Genomic DNA, 19,513 nt, shown 5'->3' on the forward strand with positions numbered 1-19,513 from the left:
GATTCCCCCCCCCCATCCCCCGCCTGTCCCCTCGCCACCGAGCCGGGCGTCCTCGGGCACATGGGGCTGCTCTAGGGTGAGCTCAGCCGCCGGGGGATTGGGATTAGGGTTGGGATTAGGATTGGAATTGGGGTTGGGGGGGGGCCCGGGCCAGGGTCGGGGGCCGCGGCCTCCCCCCGGGCTCCCGTTGTGGGCAGCGGAGCCGTGGCCGTGCGGCACCCGCCGGGCGCTGCGCCTCGGGGTGGGGGGGCTTTAATCTCGGGGTTTGTGGGGGAAAATCAAGTTTCTGAGCCCAGATCAGAGCTGCCCCTTTGGAATCTCGTTCCCGTGGCAGCGTTCGGGGCGTTGTGGTGATATTCAGCGTTTGGTGGGTGGTGCTGAGGGCTCTGCCTTCACGAGGTGGCCCCGAGCGCTGTGTCGGTGCCCCTCAGAGACATCCAGACTTTAAAGTAAAGAAGGATTCTTCTAATTAAACTTTGTGCTGGGCACCTGGGGGCTGCCGGTGTCTGACAGCCCTTGCTTTGCAGTTACCCGATGCTTAAACCATCTGCGTCCAGCAGCAACAGGAGATGTGACGAGCGTTCCAGGGGCACGATGTTTGCTGTAGCACCCTTCCTGCTGGGCTCACTTGGGTGCCTGCAGCCTTGGTCGCTCTGCGGCCAAATTTAACGTTTCAGAGCAGCGCGACGCGGCCCGACCACAACGCGAAGCTCGCTGGAGCTGCCTGTGCCGTGTGTCATCTCTCGCGCCACGATTTAACCTTAAAAGCTGCCCGCTTCTCCAGGGCAAAACGCTGCCAGGGGCCGTGCAGTGTGACTGTCACAGAGCAGAGCCGCTAAGAGCCCCGGTAACAGGGAAGTGTTTTCAGAGAGGTGTTAATAACTCAAAGATCAGGTGTGTAAAGCCTTGCAGTTATTACACGAGAGGGACTGTAAAAGGTGATCCTTTTTTTTTCTAGGCTGGTCAGTTCTGCCAGGTGCTGCCCGCAGGTAGCGCGGAGCTGCCGTGCTCACAACAGAAGTGAAGATTTTGAGTCCTGGGTCGGATGGGGCTGAGGGAGGAACTATTTTAGAGAAGGAATAGCAAGCAGGATTGAAAGGGCCGTTGAAACGCAGACTGCTGTTACAGTCAGGATTTACACCTGCCCTGGTATTTGTTGGTGTCATGTCTCCAGCTCCAGGTTACCACGCTGCGAGCGGGGCTGCCGCAGCTCCCAGCCGCTCGTGTGCTGCTCCTGCCGGGGGGGTCAGGCCCCAGCACTGCGCCGCTCACCAGGAGGCTGCGTGGTAAACCTGCCGATTGAAAGAGGTCAGAAGTTAGGTACGTGGCCCCGGGTCTTCAGGGACGTGCGCTGGGCTTTGTGTAGCAGCCAGGCTGGCAGTCGGGCTTCCAGGAGAACGCTCACGTGTTTAGCAGCTCTTCCAGGAGCGGGGCAAAAACCCCCAGCTATTCCGCTTAAGTCAAATGTCAGATGGCTGGTTCTGCTGAAAATGTGATTAAAATAAGGACTTTTCTCATTTCTCGCTACTGCTAAGATTACTAGCTTCAGTTTCACTCCTTCTAAAGTGCCTGGCTTAAAAATTAATCTCAGCTGTGTGACGGGGACAGTCAGCACGCTCCGGTTGGCCCTCACCTGGTGCAGAAGCAGCTTTTTTAATGCTCTGACTCGCTTCGTGTCTGGGTTCAAATAGTGACCTTGTCAGTATCGTGGTATTTGTCGTCCCCTTAAGGACGCAGCGCAGAGAAAAGCCGGATTTAAGATGTTGGAATAGAAATAAATGGCAACAACAGCATGTGCGGCGGGGTGGAACTGCTGCAGGATTCCAGGCATCACCAGCAACCACTGCTGTCAGCAGCAGCTGATTTAGGGAGATCTGCAGAGCCGTTGGCCAGCATTCCTTCGTAATTGAAACAATCAGTTTTGTTTTCCTCCTACTTAACTGGTTTTGCAATAAAAGAGCATTGCATAACATTTGTACTCGAGAAGTGCTAACATTGATCAAAGGTTGGCTTGTTTTGGCGCCTTATTGGCAGAGCTGGAGGTAGCAGCGCGCAGTTCACGGCAGATGCAGTGTGTCAGCAGCAGAACCCGGGTCAGGAGAAATTCAGAGTTCTTACATCTGCTTCCTGAGGTCTGGATTTTATTCCGGAACAGTTTCCAAAAAGGAGTTCTTTAAAACGAGCGTTTCAGCTAGGTGTTAAAAGTCGGAGCTCTGCCTGTGGTTGCTGTAAGTAATGCAGTACAGGGCTTCTCCATGCTGAACCTGGTGCTTTCTCAGAATGCTTTTCCTAATTAAATGCCAAGTCAACATCCAAGCAACGAATCGGAGCACTCGGCTGAGAGCAGGACAGTAAAAACTGGAGTCAAGCAGGCTACAAAGCACGAAACCTGCTTAAATCACATAATCCATGCCCCAGCTCTCCCTCCTCCTGTTGCCACCTCCCAGCCAGCGGCCCCCAGGTAGCGCCCAGCACCGGGACCAGCTCACGGAGACAAATCCCTGCAAGGTGGCACTGGAGGGGCAGCTCTGATGCTTCCTTGGCTGGCATCTCGCGGCTCTCCCAGAGGAATGGTGATGCAGTCAGGTGAGAATTACGGCCCGGAGAAAGGCAGAAGCAGCTGGAGCAGCGCCGGGCTGAAGATGTAAGCGAGGCCTGGCTTCCAGGGAGCAGTGGTGGTGTTCCCTTAGCGAGCCAGCTGAGGTAGGTGAGCAGAACCGGCAGACACGAAAGCTCCCAGGGACTCACGCTGATGGGGACGAACCTCGTTAACTGTGACCTAATTGTCAGATTAGTGCTTGCTCAAAGCCTCCCCTCTGGGGCTTCTCTTTACACGATACCGAACGTGAGACTGCAGGTTTGTTTTCTGGAGGAATGCTGCAGTGTTTGGATGCAGGAAGGATGAAGCTGACAGGGGACGGGGCTTCAGAGCAGACTGTAGGAAGTAAGGCGTTAGTGAGGCTGCAGGTACACCGAGCAGAATAACACCTGGCTTTTGCTCCTTGCTGCTGCCTCCACCTTGCACAGAAGCTACAAAGTGCATCAGTCTGGCATAAAAACCAAACAAGTGAACCGAATTACGTAGCTCCAACTTGACACGCACCGAGAGCCAAGAAACGTCCACGCACACGGAGCTTGCAGCCACCTCTGGGTCCGTCAGCTGCGATCTTTCCTCTCAACCCTGCCTTCTACAAGCACCAAACGTGCTGCGGTTTAATGGAGTTCTGGTCTCTTTCAGGAGCTTTTACTCCCAGAACGGGCAGGCTGCGCTCGTTCCTGTGGCGTGCATGACCATATAAAGCCTTTGAATGGAAAAATCGTTGCTTCGTGACTACTTTGTGATTCATGGGTTCTTCCAAGTCATCGGTCTGGTCCGGAGTGGTTTTGTTACACAGCTCCAAAGCTGCAGAGGGGAGCAACGCCAGCTCCTCTGGTGCTTCCTTCAGTTGGCTGCAAATTAATTTGAAAGCTTCCAGCGTTGTAGGGTAAGCGTGTGGCATGAAGTTAGTGGGGCAGCTGGGTAGGACTGGAGCAAGGAGCTTTGCAGTTCTCTAGGAACTGGCACCATTTCTCTTTCTGGCTAGCCTGAGCACAGCATCAGTGAGGTTTTCTGTCCTGGCAGCACTGGGCAAGGCAACCAGGGCCTGCCTTTGTAAATCTGGTGGGTGTTTACAGCCTGGACGTGTCTCAGGACTTGCTAGTTAGCCTAATTAAAAGGAATCTGATGTTACAGTGCTGAGAACCTGGCTTACTGAAAAATTCACTCCGTAAAGGCTGGAGGCAAGGCGCCTGCTCACCTCCCCCTGAAATAAAAGCAGCACTGAAGCAGTTCAGATGTTTTTTCTCTTAGCTCGCTGCCTCACCCTGGGGTAGCAGAGTCCCCTTCCAGGAAGGCAGGGTGGGGGGAACTCCACACTTTGCCTGTCCTTCACGCCTCCTGCAGCTGCCCCGGGAGCTGATGCATTTAGCAGCCAGCTGTGGCCAGGAGAGGGGCAGGCTCCGCAGTTGCTCATAGCACAAGGATTCACGGGAGCAAAGGCACAGAGGGGACGTGGAGCGGAGAAGTTCAAGGCCGGTAAGTTCAGCTGTGGCTCCACAAAGCGCAGCTCAGCTGGCGCAGCATAGAGAGGATCCCGGGGGGGGTGGTTGTGGGGCAATGTGCGTGGCAACGGTGAGTAGAAAGCTTGGAAGAAACTTAAGACAGCGGTGATTTTAGCTGTTAAGTCAGTTGTTTCTAGTTACACCTAGATCTGCTCCCTATCAGTGCAACTTACCAAGCTTGAGTTTGATACGCGTTAATCGGGCTTGAAGTATTTAGTGGGGTTTGATCTTCAGGAAGGGTTTTATCCCCAGTAGTTCTTATTTCAGGAAAATGGAATGGCACAAGAAATACCAGAGGCCTCTTAGTAAATCAGTATCTGTTTCTTAATTAACGGGCAGTGGGAGGGATAGGGGGTGATCAACTTGAATGTGCTTTAAAACTAACTTCTGTCAACTGAAGTATTTCCAGTGCCTGCTAGATAAATGCAAGCTTGTTTTGTCTAAATGGAAGATGTTGTTACATTCCTAAGGCACAAGCCTGGTTATTTTGCTACTGTTCACTTCTGAATGTAGCTGAGCATCCGACTCAGTCTTCCCTAAGCAAGACAGCAGGACTCATTTCCTGTCTCTCAGGAATCCTGTGGCAGCAAACTTAGATATTTCTTTGAAATACAGGAAAACTTTTGGCTTCAGATTTTCCAGTTAAACTATTGCGAGGACTAAAAGCTGACGCCTCTTCCAGAATCCACAAGGTAAGCTTTCCCATAGCTGCAGCTGTGTGGGCGAGCTCAGGAGCCAGGCTTTGCTTTGTAGTTCGTCTCACCCTAGCCTTAAATTTACAAGCGTGAGCAAGAGGCGGTTGCAGGACTTCCTTCGTAGCGCCTGCAAAAAAATGCAACTAGATGAATGTCAAAAGGAGGAATTTACTGTGACTCGTTCCAGGGAAACAGATCTGCTTTGTAGTGATGAATTGGTGTGCTGTAGAGCTGAGGTGTGTGAAAATAAGAGGTCAGGACTTGAGCTCCTTCTCCAGCAGGTTCAGTTTACTCTTCCCCTGTGTGCAGCTAATTAACGCTGTCCTTTCTTTTAAGGATAAAGAAGGTTTTGAACCTACTTTGTGTGGGGCAGATCGTGCTGGATTGTGTTGAGGCCATGAGTCATTACTGATCATTCTGCATATGAAGTTGTGCTCTTTGGGTGGATGCTGAAACTGATAGGGCTCGAATTCAAATAGCTGCAGGACTTCCCCTTTTGTTCCTTTCCAGGAAAGGATCATTTCACCTGCCCAGCCAGCAGGGCTGTTAACATTGTTAACTTGTGGCCTGCATCTCATCCTTCTGGATGAAGGCTGCAGCAGCTTTAGCAGGTTTTCATCTCTTAAAAAGCAGGTGGGGAATGTGCTAATCATTGCCATCAGCCCCGGCTGCTCAGGGCTCTGCTCTTCTGTGAAGATTACCCTTGGGGTTATGGTGACTCAGCTTCTGTTTCACCCCCCTCTGACTCACAGATTTCAACATACTAAGGGCTTGCTAACAGCGTGGCAGGGACTGGCACTTCCCTTGAGCTGGCAGCTCGAGGTTCCTCGCCCAGCCATGCCAATTCCTTAGAGGGGCAGAGCAGGGGCATCCTCAGTGCCGCAGCAGCCCCAGCCCCTGCAGCTCTGTCCCGGTTCTTGTGCAGCTGTTTGTCACTGAGCAGCTGTTTGCAGCCAGGACAGGGCACAGCAGGTGTGTGGTGAGAGCAGGTGAGGCGGTACAGCAGCATCAGCCTCAGTCGCTTAGGATATGCACGCAGGGCTATTTTTAAAATGCTGGTTTCCTGAAACTTCTAAGAAGTGGAAGTGATTAAACCCAAGAGCAGGTTTCTCAGCTTAACTGGTACATGAAACTTCTCGTTTGTAGGTCTGTGCCACAAACAGCTAATCACTGCCACAATGACATCTTCAAGCTCTGCCCAGCATCCAGCAGCTGAGAATGCCTGCAGAATCACTCTTGGACAAGCTAACCAGGTAATTACCTCCCCTGCTTACCCACATTGCTTTCTCCTCACTGCAGCCCTCACTTTTTCCATCAAATTAAAGCTCTTTAATGCCATTTAAAGAAGAAGAATTTAGCCTGATGGAGTAGGGCTTTTATCCTGAAGATTTATTGCTTTCATTACCAGATCAGAGATTTATGAGTATTTTAAAGGGAAGAAAGAGCAGTTAACGTGGGCTGGAGAAGAAATGGCATTATGCATGTTTTCATGCTGGACCTGTACTTAGTTCTCCATACAGCATTTCTCCTGGTGCTAGTCTATGTGACAGGTGTATTAGAGCACTGTAACGTGCCGTGTTGACCTCTGTTCAGGCAGTAACACGTCCCCACGCCTCTTCTGGAGCTGCTTAGGTAAGTGGCAAACACAGCACCCGTCCTCATTGCCTATTCTTAGAGCAGCTCTGGAACAAAAAGGTAGCTGTAGCTTCAAGCCAAGGCTAACGTGCGAGTGTGTGGTTTGGGGGTGTGGTAGCCTGGCTCTGACCCAGTATGTTGTCAGCCCAAAGAAATACTTGTAGCGTAAACAGTGGCTAGAGAAAGCTGGTCCGAAGTAAGAGACGTTTCTCCAAGACTGGCATCCCACCTGCCAGAGCCATTTCCTTGGAAAAAGGCATCTCTACAATATGAAAGGAGGGGGCAGGAGCGAAAATGAGCGGAGAGGAAGTTAAAAGATCCTCCCATTTGAGGCTTAATTTAGAAGTTTTGAAACATAGCCAAGTCCCGGGCAGAATTCGTATGCATGAATATTTATTCCAATCACTGCTCAAAAACGTACATAAATAGGCTCAGAAATTATTACCAAAATATTGATTGTCAACACTCAGTTTCCAGACGAACATGTTGATGTTGGCTGTACTGTAATAGATGAGGGCCCCTTTTAAATGGATCAAGCTAACTGGGTTATTTCTTTAATAAGAAAGATATGAAGAGTTATTTCAAAATCTATTTGAGACTGGTCATTAGAGAAATGAATGAACGCAAATACATAATTTCATCTTATTGAAAACTAAGTGCTGATACATGCAATTACTTGTGTTGTGCTCAGCGCTTTCCTAGGGAAGAAGCTGTCTTAGAAAGCCTTGTGGCTGGACAGGAGTTGCTCTCAGCTTGAGAACGCATCCAGCAGTTACAGTAACGAGAAAACAGACCAGATGGACTCACAACAGAAATGAAGTTGTACGATGTTTAAGCAGTGGAACAAATGCTTTGCCGATACAACCTCTGATAGCTGAGTGACAAATTAGTTTGTGACAAGCACCCAAACCCCTCCTCTCCTTACCTTATGCAGGAAGATGGTAGGAAATGCAGGGCTGTGAGCAGGCTGGTCTTAGTAGGCAAGGAAAGGTCTTACAGTTGCGTTTATAAAGGCAGAAAGGAGGGGTGTGCATGAGGCACAGGTGAGTCCACCTCACACTGATTGCTGAAGTCCTGCACTAGCAGAAATTACATGCCTGGAGAGCTTAGGTCTTGTCAAAGTGCAGGGGAAACAGCAACGAACATCGTGTACTGAGGGTTGGATGCTGAGCCCAGTGACAGATTTAAATACCTTGCGTTATTAGCATCTGGGAGAACAGAGGAAGAGGTTCAGCGTGGGAAATGTACACATTAGCATACAATATTGTACACAGTCACGTGGCATTCAGCTTCCAGTGAGGGCTTCCTGACATTTTTTTAGGAACACAAGACATGGATCCAGGGGGTGACACTCTCCTAAGAATGGTTAAAATTCTTGAGGAGTAGATGAAGTAGTGGTGCGGGGGAAGGAGCTATTTAAAACTTGCTGTTTTGCATAGCATCGTCTGTCTCCTCTGCTACTCAGAGTTGCTTGGGTGTGTGGGTGAAACCTAAAGAGGTTGTGGTGCAGTCGCGTTGTTCCTCGGGTGCTTTACATTTCATACAGTAAAGATTTTGGTTGATGATTGAGGTCCACAGAAAATACACATTCTGATCCTCGGTGTTAATTGACCATCCTTGCTCCTGATTATATGACTCAGTACGCTTGGTTAGTCACTGCCTAGGCCTCCATACCATGGGTCTGAGTTTCCGATCTTTCCTCACATGATGAATGACATCAAAGTTAATTGGACAATGTGAGTGATTAAAGCCTTTGGAGCAGCCTCCCAAGTTCCTCCGCTTTTTTTTTTTGTCTTGCACTTGAGTCAGAGTGATTGTGCTGGTTTTCAGTCCTTCTAACTTCTTTTTTTTTAAGCATTTGTCCATGCAGATGACTTTTAAGAGTACCAGCCCTCAGCAGATCAGCCTAAGGCAAGCAGTTTCCCCCAACCTCCAGTTCATCCCACAGTTGTTAGCTCTGTGCTTGGTGTGACAATCTTACGCAGCTCTATCAACTTGGGCTTGTGAGCTGTGGTAGGCACGCATGGCAAGGTGACGTGCTTTCTCTCAGAAGGGCACTGCTTCTTGTCGTTCTAACAAAAATCCCTGCCCTGTGTTCTAGGTGCGACCCAAACTGCCACTTCTGAAGATTCTGCAGGCTGCAGGTGCCCAAGGAGAAACCTTCACGCTGAAAGAGGTGGGCTTTGTTTCTTGGCACTGAAATTGTGCCTGGCCCTGGTCGCTTGGCAGATGGCCCTTTGTGGGGAAGGGCTGGGGCTGGCTCTTGATTCTTCTGTGCTTGGAAGCCCTACCTGCAAAACAGGGACACCATACCCAGAGGGCTGCTGTGATTTGATTGATCGTTAATTGTCCAGAGAGCCTTTGAAGGAATTGGGAATGGAGTGTGAAATAAAATCAGAAACCTCTTTAAAGAGAGGGAAGATGGAATAGATAGTCACATACCTGAGAGGGTGTAGGATTCAATTGTCTTGCTGTCTGCTCAGTGCATGAAAGCCTTAAAAATTGGATTCTAGTCGATATTTTTCTTTTAAGTTTTCTTTGAAATGGCTTGTCAGCTAAACCTGAGAGACCCTGTGAATTCATTTATTTTAAGATTAAAATGCAATATATGTACAAGATTAAAAAAATGACACCGACTGTGATTTACAAGAGTAGCGTGTCGGCAAAGAATTAAATGCAGGGGTTTTTCATTATGAATGTGTCAAATATTCCTGCAGAGCCCTGTGACTTATTTTAAACACTTATGCATTTAAATAACTTATTTAGCTTCTAAAAAGTTTTGCAAAAACAAATTGAATGGTTTAAATGGGGGGAGTTGAGTCTTAAATGCAGGTTGCTCATATGGATGAACATTTTAACTCCACAAAGTCAGTTTTTCTGCAGTGAATGGCATCCTGTTAGCATAATTTTGGTGACATTTGCTATCATTCCGGAGGTCACTTTGATGGGTAATGGGGGATGGATCCTTGCCTACGCTGTGCTTAACTTTTTTCACTTTTTTTTTTTTCCTCTTGTACTGTGGATTCCTCCCTGTAACTGGTAGTGTCTGGTAGCTCTCACAGGACGTTTTCTCTCCATGCTTTGTGATATTGATGCTCACGTTTTTGCATCTTGCAAGCCGTCTCCTCAGGAATGACACTAGTTGTGGTCACCCTTTAGTAATGGCTTATACAGCTCTTAGCTGGTGATACCTTCAGCCTCCTCCCTATGCCATTTCATTCTCTTTACTCTGAGCTGTTACATTGTCCCCTCTCCCATTTCAAAGAGTGGACCTTGAATGACTTGCTACCGTTCTTTCAGGACTTGCTGTTCCATCTGTGTCTTGGCCCTGTCTGCAGGGACAGTTCTTTGTAAGGATGATGTGAACAGCAGCAGGTGGCTCCATCTGGAGCTCTCACTGAGGGAGACGTCCCAGATGTCACACCCATGGTGTGTTTCTTTTTAGGGTGGGAAAGCAGAGTGACTCCTGTTTATCCATCTTCAGCTCAGTTTTCCCTCCTGTCAAGGGTTAGTAGTTACAAACCTTACAGCAGTGTGGTAAAGCATACCTCTCCTTCAGTTGTGAGGCACTGGTGGATGCCAGGAATGCAGAATTAGCAGGTACAGTTTGATGCTGTGTAAGGCAGCAGGAGGCAAGTAGCATAAACTGAAGGAAATTTCCAGGCTCTTTGTTGGTTCGCTTTCAGCTGCAGACGTGGTAATGGTATGTTCTGCGTCCACAGGTTATGCATCACCTAGGACAGTATATAATGGTGAAGCAGCTGTATGACAAAAGACAGCAACACATGGTGTATTGTGGAGGAGATCAGCTGGGAGAACTGCTGGGACTGGAGAGCTTCTCTGTAAAAGATCCAAGGTAAGAAAAAGTGACAGTTAACATATGTTGTATCATAGAGACTGCTGACTCAGGAGACCCTTGGTGTCACTGTTCCCGCTTACAGTCGCATAAGCCTCCACGAATGCCGAGTGCCCTCCTCCGTGACTTTTTGCTGATTAACTTGACAAGTTCAAGCTCAGCTCCTTTGCTTTGAAGAGCCAGCTCTGAATGGTCCAGACACTGAGCTGCTTGAGGTGACATCTTTTCCCCCCTTTTATTTCTGTCTTCTCAGACTGTTGGTTTCAGACGTTTGCTAAAGGCTGCAACCCTCAGCTAGGTTCTGAGCTAGACTTCTCTGTAGCACGCATTTAGCTAAAGAGTGGCAAAAAATGCCCTGCAGATTCCAGCATTTCTTTGCATAATAAACTATCTCCTTCTTTCCAACAGCCCAGTCTATGAAATGTTGAAAAGGAACCTGACTTCTGCTGCAATGACAGGTAGGTTTGTCACAGTACGGACAGGTATATTCAATATAGTGTTGATGTAACTTGGGTAAGTAATGATATTCAGAAAAGAGACATGCTTTGAAGTTGGAACGAACTGCTAATGAAGGCTTTGACAAGACAATCTCTTTGAGTATGTGTCTTTTTTTGTGTGTGCACCATCAGTAGCTGTGGTATGAAATCAGTTAGCTGTAATCCAGCTGCCTATAACCAGTGGCCAAACCTCAGAATGGCAGACAGACTAAATATTGTGGATGTACAAATCAACGTGGCTGAAGTATCTCATCCAAATGGTTATTGGTTTTTCAGTCTTCTTGCAGTTTCATAGCATTCTGTGACTTCTCTCTTACCTCATTTTATGCTTTCATAGTCTTGAGAGTGAATGTAAAGAGTGCCCGAAACCTAACCTAGTTCTGCAATCCAAAGAGGTCTGGACTTTAATCAAACCCTTGAACCTTTAAAGGTTGCTATTAGTTTTTCAGCTCATGAGAGAAATACATTATCTACATCAGAAGTCCTAAGTTAAAATTTGTTCTTTACTTAGTGTCAGCTGATGGCTCCCTTGCAGCCAGTTCCCAGTGTACAGCTGGTCATCTTCATGTGAAAATAAACATCTATTGAAACCACAAATGTGCAAATCATGAGTGAACTATACCAGGGAATTTGTGCAGTCTCGTGTCCTTCGTCCTGGGGTCTCCAGGCAGATAATATGGGCTTAGTTCTTCCTAAGTGCTTAGGCTGTTTTTGCAGGACATAAATGCTAGTTCAAATGTAGAAACTGAGAAAAAGCAGCCCTGAACTGTTCAGTTGTCTGCTTTAAGCCTTATATTAGTGCCTCTGAGGTTCCCCTCCTTTCCCTGTTTATACAAAAGAACCTTCCAAAGCAGCCTGTTGTCTAAACACTTAGCTACAGAATAATGTGTGAGTGCAGTTCCCCTTGCTGGTGGTACCCTGGCCTTTCACCTGTAGGCAGTGTATGTGGAGAGCAAAGGATCTCAGCAAAACGCTCTCCTCTGCTGCCCTGTTCCCTTCCACTTGGTGTGTGCATGTGGCCGTGCACGTGTGGCTGGGTGTGCGTGGTCCTGTCATGGCGTAACTATTTCTAATCGTGCCAAAGGAAGCACTGTTCCTTCAGTGAGATGGTCGTTGAGTTTTCCTGCCACGTGTGCCTGTGTGTGTGTGACTACGAAGCGAAACAGGTTTGGCAGACCAGGCCTTTGACAAATACGTAGGAAGGATGACTCCTGTAGGAAGGATGACTCCTGGCGTTGTTTTTCCTTTGTTGCCACATATCAGTAGTTGAAGGTGCTGTAGGGCATAAAGAGGCCATTATGTTTCCTGTTGTGTAATAGCCACTTGTATTCATTAGCCAAACCGGTGCTTATCAGAACATCACTTTGCAGGTTATCCTGCCCACTTCAAGTACACTTGTAGAAAGAAAAGTGACTGCGGTACATCTTGATAACAAAGATTAAGCTCTTACATAATGCTTTTTATCAGATGGCGTCCTTACATGGCTAACTTTCACTCTTAGTATGAATCACATGAGGAGGTTTTAGGAATACCTACTTCTCTTTACGGGCATTGTACATTCAGTTCCTGATATATGTGGGCTTCAAAGAAAGCCTTCCAGTAAGTGGAGTGTATTTTCTTACTGTTTAGGAGTAGTACGTGTCACTTGTGAGTTGTTAGAAGGGCAAGTCTTCAGCTCTTCTAATGCCACCGCAGAGACAAAGCAGTGATGGATAAGCCAGTTGGCTTCTGCTTTCCTTCAGGTATCAAATAATTAGTGACTACAGGAGCTGTATGTTGAGGGAAGGGAACAAAAGAAAGCTGAACTAAAGCATGGAAGGCAAAAAATGGGATAGAACCATGCCATTTTGTGTTCCCGTGTTTTATCACTTTATGGTCCACTTCTCTGCCTACAGGGGTAGTTTTCAGTGCTTTCATATCAGTGCCGTGATTCATGACGTGAATCAGATCCTTCATGTCTCCTTGGCATTCTGCAGGGAGTTTTTAAACTGAAATGTGAGAAAGCAGGAGCCATCCTTGCATCTTTTGTTTCCTAGCAAGTCATCCTATTCAGAAAGAATTCCTAAATACAGTTCTAGTAGATTTTGTTGATTGTTCTTACTGTTTAGGTTGGCCTTTTAATTAACTCATGGGGCCAGCATAATTGTCTGGATCAGATTGTAGTATGGATATATACTCAGTTACCCAGGAAAGAGCCTGCTGTGCATGGAATTTTTAGTCTAGGTATTGTTCTTGATGCCCGCACCCTTAAGAAGGATGCCTCTCTAAGCAAGTAGTGTTCTCAGGTACTTGTAAGAACCTTCCTTTCCTGTTCACCTTCTTCAGTGTAGATCTGGCCCAGCCTTGAAGTTGGAGCTCCCGCCCTCTGCTGTTGCTCTGGGTTTCTGCTTCCGTGCAGGCCTTGCGTGTAAAGGACCTAGAGCTCACAACCTGAGGACAGGCCGTAGGAGACAATTTTTCACACTGGGAAGAAGGTTCTTACATGCTGTGCAGTTCCATCACGCTGCATTTCTGGGGAGGCACAGCTGCTGTATTCCATAGGGTATTGCCTCCATATGTGTCTAGCAAACCCTAAGGAATACTAGAGGGATGCCTCGTTAGGAAATGGTCAGCTCTGTAAGAAAGAAAGGGCTCTGTTTCCTTAAAGGGTTACTTAGAGGTCTGCCAAGCCTGGCTCGTTGGTTGCTTGCTGAAGACCCTCTGTGTTGTGAGAATGGTTATTACCAGGGAAGGTTTTTTCTTTTGTTTTACCTGCTATCTAGATGCTGCACAGAATCTCGCAAAGGAACAGAGCGTCGATAAGCCAAGCCAAGACCAGCTGAAGGTAAACCCACTGCCTGGTGGTTTCTTTTGTTGTACAGAGTGCCCCTTCTCTGTACCTGTGCATGGTGGACTGCCAGAACTTTGTGCTGCTTGGCTGCCAGGTCCTCACCTTCCTGAAAGTTCTTGGAGTCCACAGAGCAGGGACAGAGTGACCCTTCTCTGTTCTCATCATAACAGAGTACCAGTCTCTGAGCGCGTTTCTCTGGGGTGTAGCACTTCTAGTCCTCAGTTCCTCCAGCGTGCTCTGTCTTTTCCCGTCTTTCCCCCTCTCTCTCATCCCCTCTCTGAGTAGGAATTGCCAAATAATTAAAGTTTCTAAAAAGTGTGAATAGGTTTTGTGTTTAATAGGATTGTTTTTGAAGCTTTCAGGCAGAATCTGAAACCTAGGAAAAATCTTTGTGTATTCTAACTTGTCTCAGGTGTATTTTGGGGATAAGGTAATTGATCTGGGAGGTGTCTGCTCACATTGAAGGGGGCCAGAGAGTCAAGAAGATCACACTATTACTTCATTTAAGATGGCAGCTTTTGGATTTTTGCCGATCTTAAGATTTTTCCTGGGTTGCAAGTATATTGTTTGTGCTCATGACAGATGCATTAGCCTTCCTAAAGAGTTAACAGTGTGTATAGCTTTTGTTCAGAAATTCCTGTTTCTCTTCATGCCTTTTTGGTGTTGTACTGCAGCTGGTGACTCGGAATGGAAGTGCTACATCCCCTTGTCCCTATAAGCTCTGGTGGACTAACATCTGTTTTTTCCTTCCTTCATGCAGTTTAGCCCGCAAGAAGGTTCTGATACTGTCATCAGAGAAGGTGAAAGCAATACATCTGCTGTGTCTACCTCAGAGCACAAATGTGAGAATTATGGAGGTGAGTGCCAGCTTTTCTGTGGTGACAGTGTGTACAAGCACTTCTCCTTCCCCAGTGTGAGACGTTGAGCTTTGCATCAGGCAGCTGCTGGAGGAGGGTGTTGGGAGACTAATAAAAACTTGTGAAATGCAGTCTTTAAAACTCATCATTTTATGGCAAAGATTGAGAGAACTGCAAATGTCTGTCGAAGGTATTTTATGATAGACTTGTTTTCTAGCTTGGATATTTGGTCTCATAAACAAACACTGACTAAAATGGCAGGTTAAGCCCCAAAAGCGCATCTATCACTAAACAATGCCAGAAGAAATCTTACAGACCTTGCTGAAGGGTATTTTAAATGCTGAAATCATACTCGTGTATGTTTATCTTCCCAAGGGACTCTCTCCTCTGATTACATAGAACGCAGCCTGAGCTGCCTGCAGTCATTACCTGCAAACCAATCAGGAATCTGAATAACAATGGGCTATTTTTTTTCCTACCCACTTTAAGTATCATACAGCTCCTTCATATTTAGACATTTCCTTTGTTTTAATGTCTGGGGATTTCTTGGTGGTTCACTCAAGGATTTCTGATGTTATAGAAGCAATTTTCCTGTTTTTCCACCTTCTACTCTCAGATTATTCTCGTATCAAGGAAACTAATTTGTAAACCTAAATCATCTTTGCAAGTGTGCGTATTTCTAGACAAAATGAGAGCAGTAAATATTTTCTTGGCTGCATGTACAGAGGAGGCAGAAACAGTCCTTGTCAGTGTCTTTGAAGCTCTCAGAACCTAGGAGAGATGGATTCAAGGTTATCTTGTTCAAACCTCCGAGCTGAGAATCGTAGACTAAACCGCATGGGCTAAAAAGGAGGAGGCTGAAGCAGGGGGCTATGGAGAATAGATTTTTACCTTTCTGCTTCTTATTTTGAGCCTGGCTTGGAAATTCGGGAGCTCCCATCATTTGAAATCTGAACCAAATTCAAACCAGTCCTTTCTGCATATTAAGCATTCAGGAATTTTCTCTGTGTTGACTTGGATAGAGTTCTGAAAGAAGAGTTCATGTTTGTGTATGGAGCCTTAAGGTAACTCTAAAGAGAAACGTGTACAGTTATAGAGACACTGGGAGCTCTGGGATGCTTCTCTGATCTCTGGCTGTGTGGTGACTATTTTGGCAAGTTTGCTTGGATAGATACACTGGAACAGACGTGCAGCAGATCTGACATCTCAGTACACTTACACAAACCTCAAAGCTCTTAGCAGTATCTCTGGCTTTCAGATAGAGCACGGAAGATTTCTCAAATCAGATGGGGCCAGATTTTTCTCTGCTAGTCTCTTAATGATGTAGGTGTGGCATGACTTAGATTCTACTTGGCTCTTACAGACAAAGACTTAATAGAAAACCTCTCTAAAAGCAAGAAGCCTAAACTGGACCTAGTGTTTGAGGAATGGGATGTAGCTGGTCTTCCGTGGTGGTTTTTAGGCAACCTCAGAAGCAATTACAAGTCCAGAAGTAATGGATCAACAGATATTCAGACTAACCAGGTGTGTAGACATTTTAAAGAGGTGAACTGTATTCTCTTTCTCTCCTCTTTTGTGTTCCAAGTAAATAATGAATTCTTCTTCTTCCTCTTCCCTTCCCACATCCCTTCACGACTTCCAGCCTCTCCTTTCTGTGTTCCTGTCCCAGCCTTTCACACCAGGTGGTTGGTTGCCTTCAGTGCTGTTAAATAAACTAGGCAATCTCATCCACTGGAGGACCTTCTGCACTCCAGAGCACTGGTTGTATTGCAGGAGCTGCCCCTCTTCTGGGTCGAAAGTTGTTACGCAGTGCAGATGATGGTAGCGTGGTGGCCAGCTAGCAAGGGGAACGAGCACAGTGCTGCTGCCAAAAAAAGGGGTGGTTTTTTTGAGAGTAGTGATCTGTCCCTTTGTCTCCCAGGGGTGACTGGAGAAGCTGACCAGGGCTGAGAAGGCTGTTAGCGAGGAAAAAGGGCGAGGTGTTTGCTGGCCGTGGCTGCAGTGCTGGTACTCCTGCTGCTGATGCCCTGAGCTCTAAGCGGTCTCTCTTGTTTCTTCTCCAACAGGACATAGACACTGCCATTGTTTCAGATACTACTGATGACTTGTGGTTCCTCAGTGAAAGTCCGTCGGATCAGACCAGTGCTGCAGTCAAAGTGGAAACAGCTGACTGCGAGGAAGTGAAAGAAGGTGACAAAAAGGTACCTTTTCAAACATTCACAGTACACGTTCCACTGGCTGGCCTCATTTAAGCGATTGCATGGAAAAAAAATCCTTTTTCAAATGAAAACTCTTTGCTTTTCATCTGTCTTTTGGTGTTACATTGACTTGAAAGGAGTTAGATTTGTAATCATCCAGAGTTTAAATCGTGCTTAGAAAAGGCTGTCACCATTCTGTACGTGGTATGATGGCTTTCCTTTGCAGTTAGTCTGGGTTTTGGTTTAAATGTGCATTTTCAAGGCACAAGATTAATTTAAAATTACTTAAAATTTTATCACCAAATTTGCTAAATTTCTGGCCAATGTCTGAGATCTAATAATTAAAAAAAGGGAAGAAAATCTCAGCTTATGTTGTGCTAATGCTTCGTATAAGATAGGCTTGCCTGAATCTGCTAGCTGAGATGGTAGAAACATCAGTCACAAGAGAAATTAATCAGATTTGTGTTTAAATGATTGAGTTCATGTTTTCTTCCATGGAATTTAGTAGGAACACTCAGGTGTATGTGCTTGCATTTGTATGACTTTTGTGTACATCAGAGAGCGAGATAAATCAATCACAGGAAAATACAACTGTAAAGCAGCTCAGCAACAGTTATCAACAACGTTCTGGAATAGATACAGTACATGAAATGGCTTTTCATTCACTTCTCTAAATGGATTAACTCTCATGGTGATTATATCGTTATCTTAGTTTTGCTGTACCATGCCAAGCACATCCTAAGTACAGATTCTTACAGCAATTCTGACTGCATATCTGCTTTTCCCAGGTGACCGAGGATGCATGTTTGCATGACTTTGAGGATTCTCAGTACTTAAGCGATGACACGGACACAGAAGCTGCCTCTGAGGTAGGCATCCTTTAGGTCAGCAGTCCTTGCTCGGAGTACGCTGCAGTCCTAGCTGTAGCTAGAAAAACTCATCCCCAGGTTGTGGTAGGAGAAGCTGGCTCTTGCATGCGTTTCAAAGGCCAAGAAAAGCACAAAATCAAACAAAAAGTATTTCTGTAACCTCCGTGAAGAAATGTAGAGAAGTTGGCTTGACATTACCTAGTTTGTTTTGGACAGGGCTGAGTTAAGTTCTAAATTGGATAGGCATCAAGCAGCGGCAGCCCATGAGTGCTCACCCAGTCCAAAGACACCAAATGCCTCCACTGGCCACAGAGCAGTCCTGGAACTTAGGTGGTTTTGGCACTTTCGGGGCAGTGTGAGAGGATTTATATGGACTCTAGCTAGGAGTGTTTTATCCACGAAGTGGCCAAATATGAAGTGATCATACTCGAAAAACTTGTCAGTGCAAATATCTGTGTCAGAATCAGCATGCCACTGAGTCCTGGACGTCCAGGCCGGCTGGGAAGCTGTCAGTTGCTTCATGGTGGTCTCTGCCACGAAGAGAGACTCCACACCCCACCTCACCCCTTTTTTCTTTCTCAGACAATTTGTATGGCCAAATCAGGAGGAGAGTCTTTTGAGACTTCGTAGTAAGGCAGCAAACGTGTATCATGATGCTCTTTGTAGCCGGTGACACCAACATTTTTTAGCATTATTTTCTGGACTGTGTCTGCTCGATGAATTAATATGTCCCTAGCATTGGGCAGCTGAATCATAGCTCTGATCTTGGGCAGCTCTTGCACTTGTTTTGTGGGATAATCGAGTGCACCCCTATTAGTTGTTCAGATTCAACAGATGCTAAGTGATCAGTCAGTCTGGGATATATATTCCTAACTGATTGCAGGAGCTCTACTCTTGAATTTAGGGTGAGATACTGAAGATTCAATAAACCGCACAGCTTGAGAACGTTGTATTCTAGCAGAATAGTGGAGGCTGGGAGAAGGGCAGTAAAATATTCTTTAGGCTTTCTGAGGTGCTGATGATCAAAGTAGCAGCCATGCGTCTGCAAGCCTCGGTTGTAATGTCCTCTTTTGTTGAAGCTCCCTTTCTGCTTTTCCTATGCTGGGGAAAAGAATTGTATGCAATAATACACTAACCTGCTGCTGTTTTTGTCTGCCTCAATCGTTCTTCAGGACTGCTGGCAATGCACCAAATGCAAGAAATTTAACTCTCCAGGCAAACGGTACTGTTACCGCTGCTGGGCCTTACGGAAGGACTGGTACTCAGATTGTCCCAAACTGGCTCATTCTCTTTCTCTGTCCAACATTGATGCTATGCAAAACAAAACCGATGATGACGGGATAGATGTCCCGGATTGCCGAAGGACTATTTCTGCTCCAGTTGGCCAACCTAAAGACATGTTCGTGGTAGAAAACAAATTACGCGTAGATCCCTGCAGCTCTATTGAGTCTTTGGATTTGGCACGAGAATGTGAAAGCAGGGAGTCTCTGTTGCATTTCACTGAACACAAAAAGGAGGAAGAAATACAGTCTTTAGAGAGCATAAAAAAATTACTGAATCCTTGCTTCTTATGCCATCACAGACCACGGGATGGGAATATTGTCCATGGAAGGACTGCTCACCTTGTGGCCTGTTTCAAGTGTGCAAAGATGTTGAAGAAAAAGAGATCACCTTGTCCAGTGTGCAGGAAAGAGATTGAGATGGTGATCAGAATCTTTATGGGATAGTTGTACCAGTTCAGGCCTTCTCTACTGAAAGATAGCACATGGATTTTCTTGCACTCTACACAAACCCTGACTTCAGAGCTCATCAGGCGAACACCAAAGAGAATTAAGATTCCGAACTGACCGCAAACACCGAGGAATCAATCCTCTGCATCAAATGAAGTAGCATCCATATTTTTTTTTTGTCTGTTTAAATGAAAACCTGTAGGGAGCAGGCAGTAATGAGCATGTCGGTATCAATGCCCTAGCTT

The 19,513-nt window shown here is 46.4% G+C and overlaps 1 protein-coding gene across 1 annotated transcript; it reads left to right on the top strand.

The window, feature by feature from the left end:
• Positions 1-19,513, top strand: MDM4 (MDM4 regulator of p53). Its single transcript, XM_035347020.1, has 11 exons — positions 1-76; positions 5,943-6,049; positions 8,533-8,607; positions 10,154-10,287; positions 10,696-10,745; positions 13,547-13,608; positions 14,375-14,471; positions 15,835-15,995; positions 16,538-16,672; positions 17,458-17,538; positions 18,711-19,513. Exons 2-11 carry the CDS (start codon positions 5,975-5,977, stop codon positions 19,263-19,265), a joined length of 1,425 nt encoding a protein of 474 aa, XP_035202911.1. The 5' UTR covers positions 1-76; positions 5,943-5,974; the 3' UTR covers positions 19,266-19,513.

The sequence above is a fragment of the Oxyura jamaicensis genome, chromosome 26 (assembly GCF_011077185.1).
Source record: "Oxyura jamaicensis isolate SHBP4307 breed ruddy duck chromosome 26, BPBGC_Ojam_1.0, whole genome shotgun sequence".
Classification (NCBI taxonomy): Eukaryota; Metazoa; Chordata; class Aves; order Anseriformes; family Anatidae; genus Oxyura; species Oxyura jamaicensis.

Coding starts and splice junctions, on each gene's coding strand:
- MDM4 (XM_035347020.1), top strand. CDS start 5,975: ATGACATCTTCAAGCTCTGCCCAGCATCCAGCAGCTGAGAATGCCTGC. Junction 10,746..13,546: donor GACTTCTGCTGCAATGACAG/GTAGGTTTGTCA, acceptor CCTGCTATCTAG/ATGCTGCACAGAATCTCGCA. Junction 16,673..17,457: donor TGAAAGAAGGTGACAAAAAG/GTACCTTTTCAA, acceptor TGCTTTTCCCAG/GTGACCGAGGATGCATGTTT.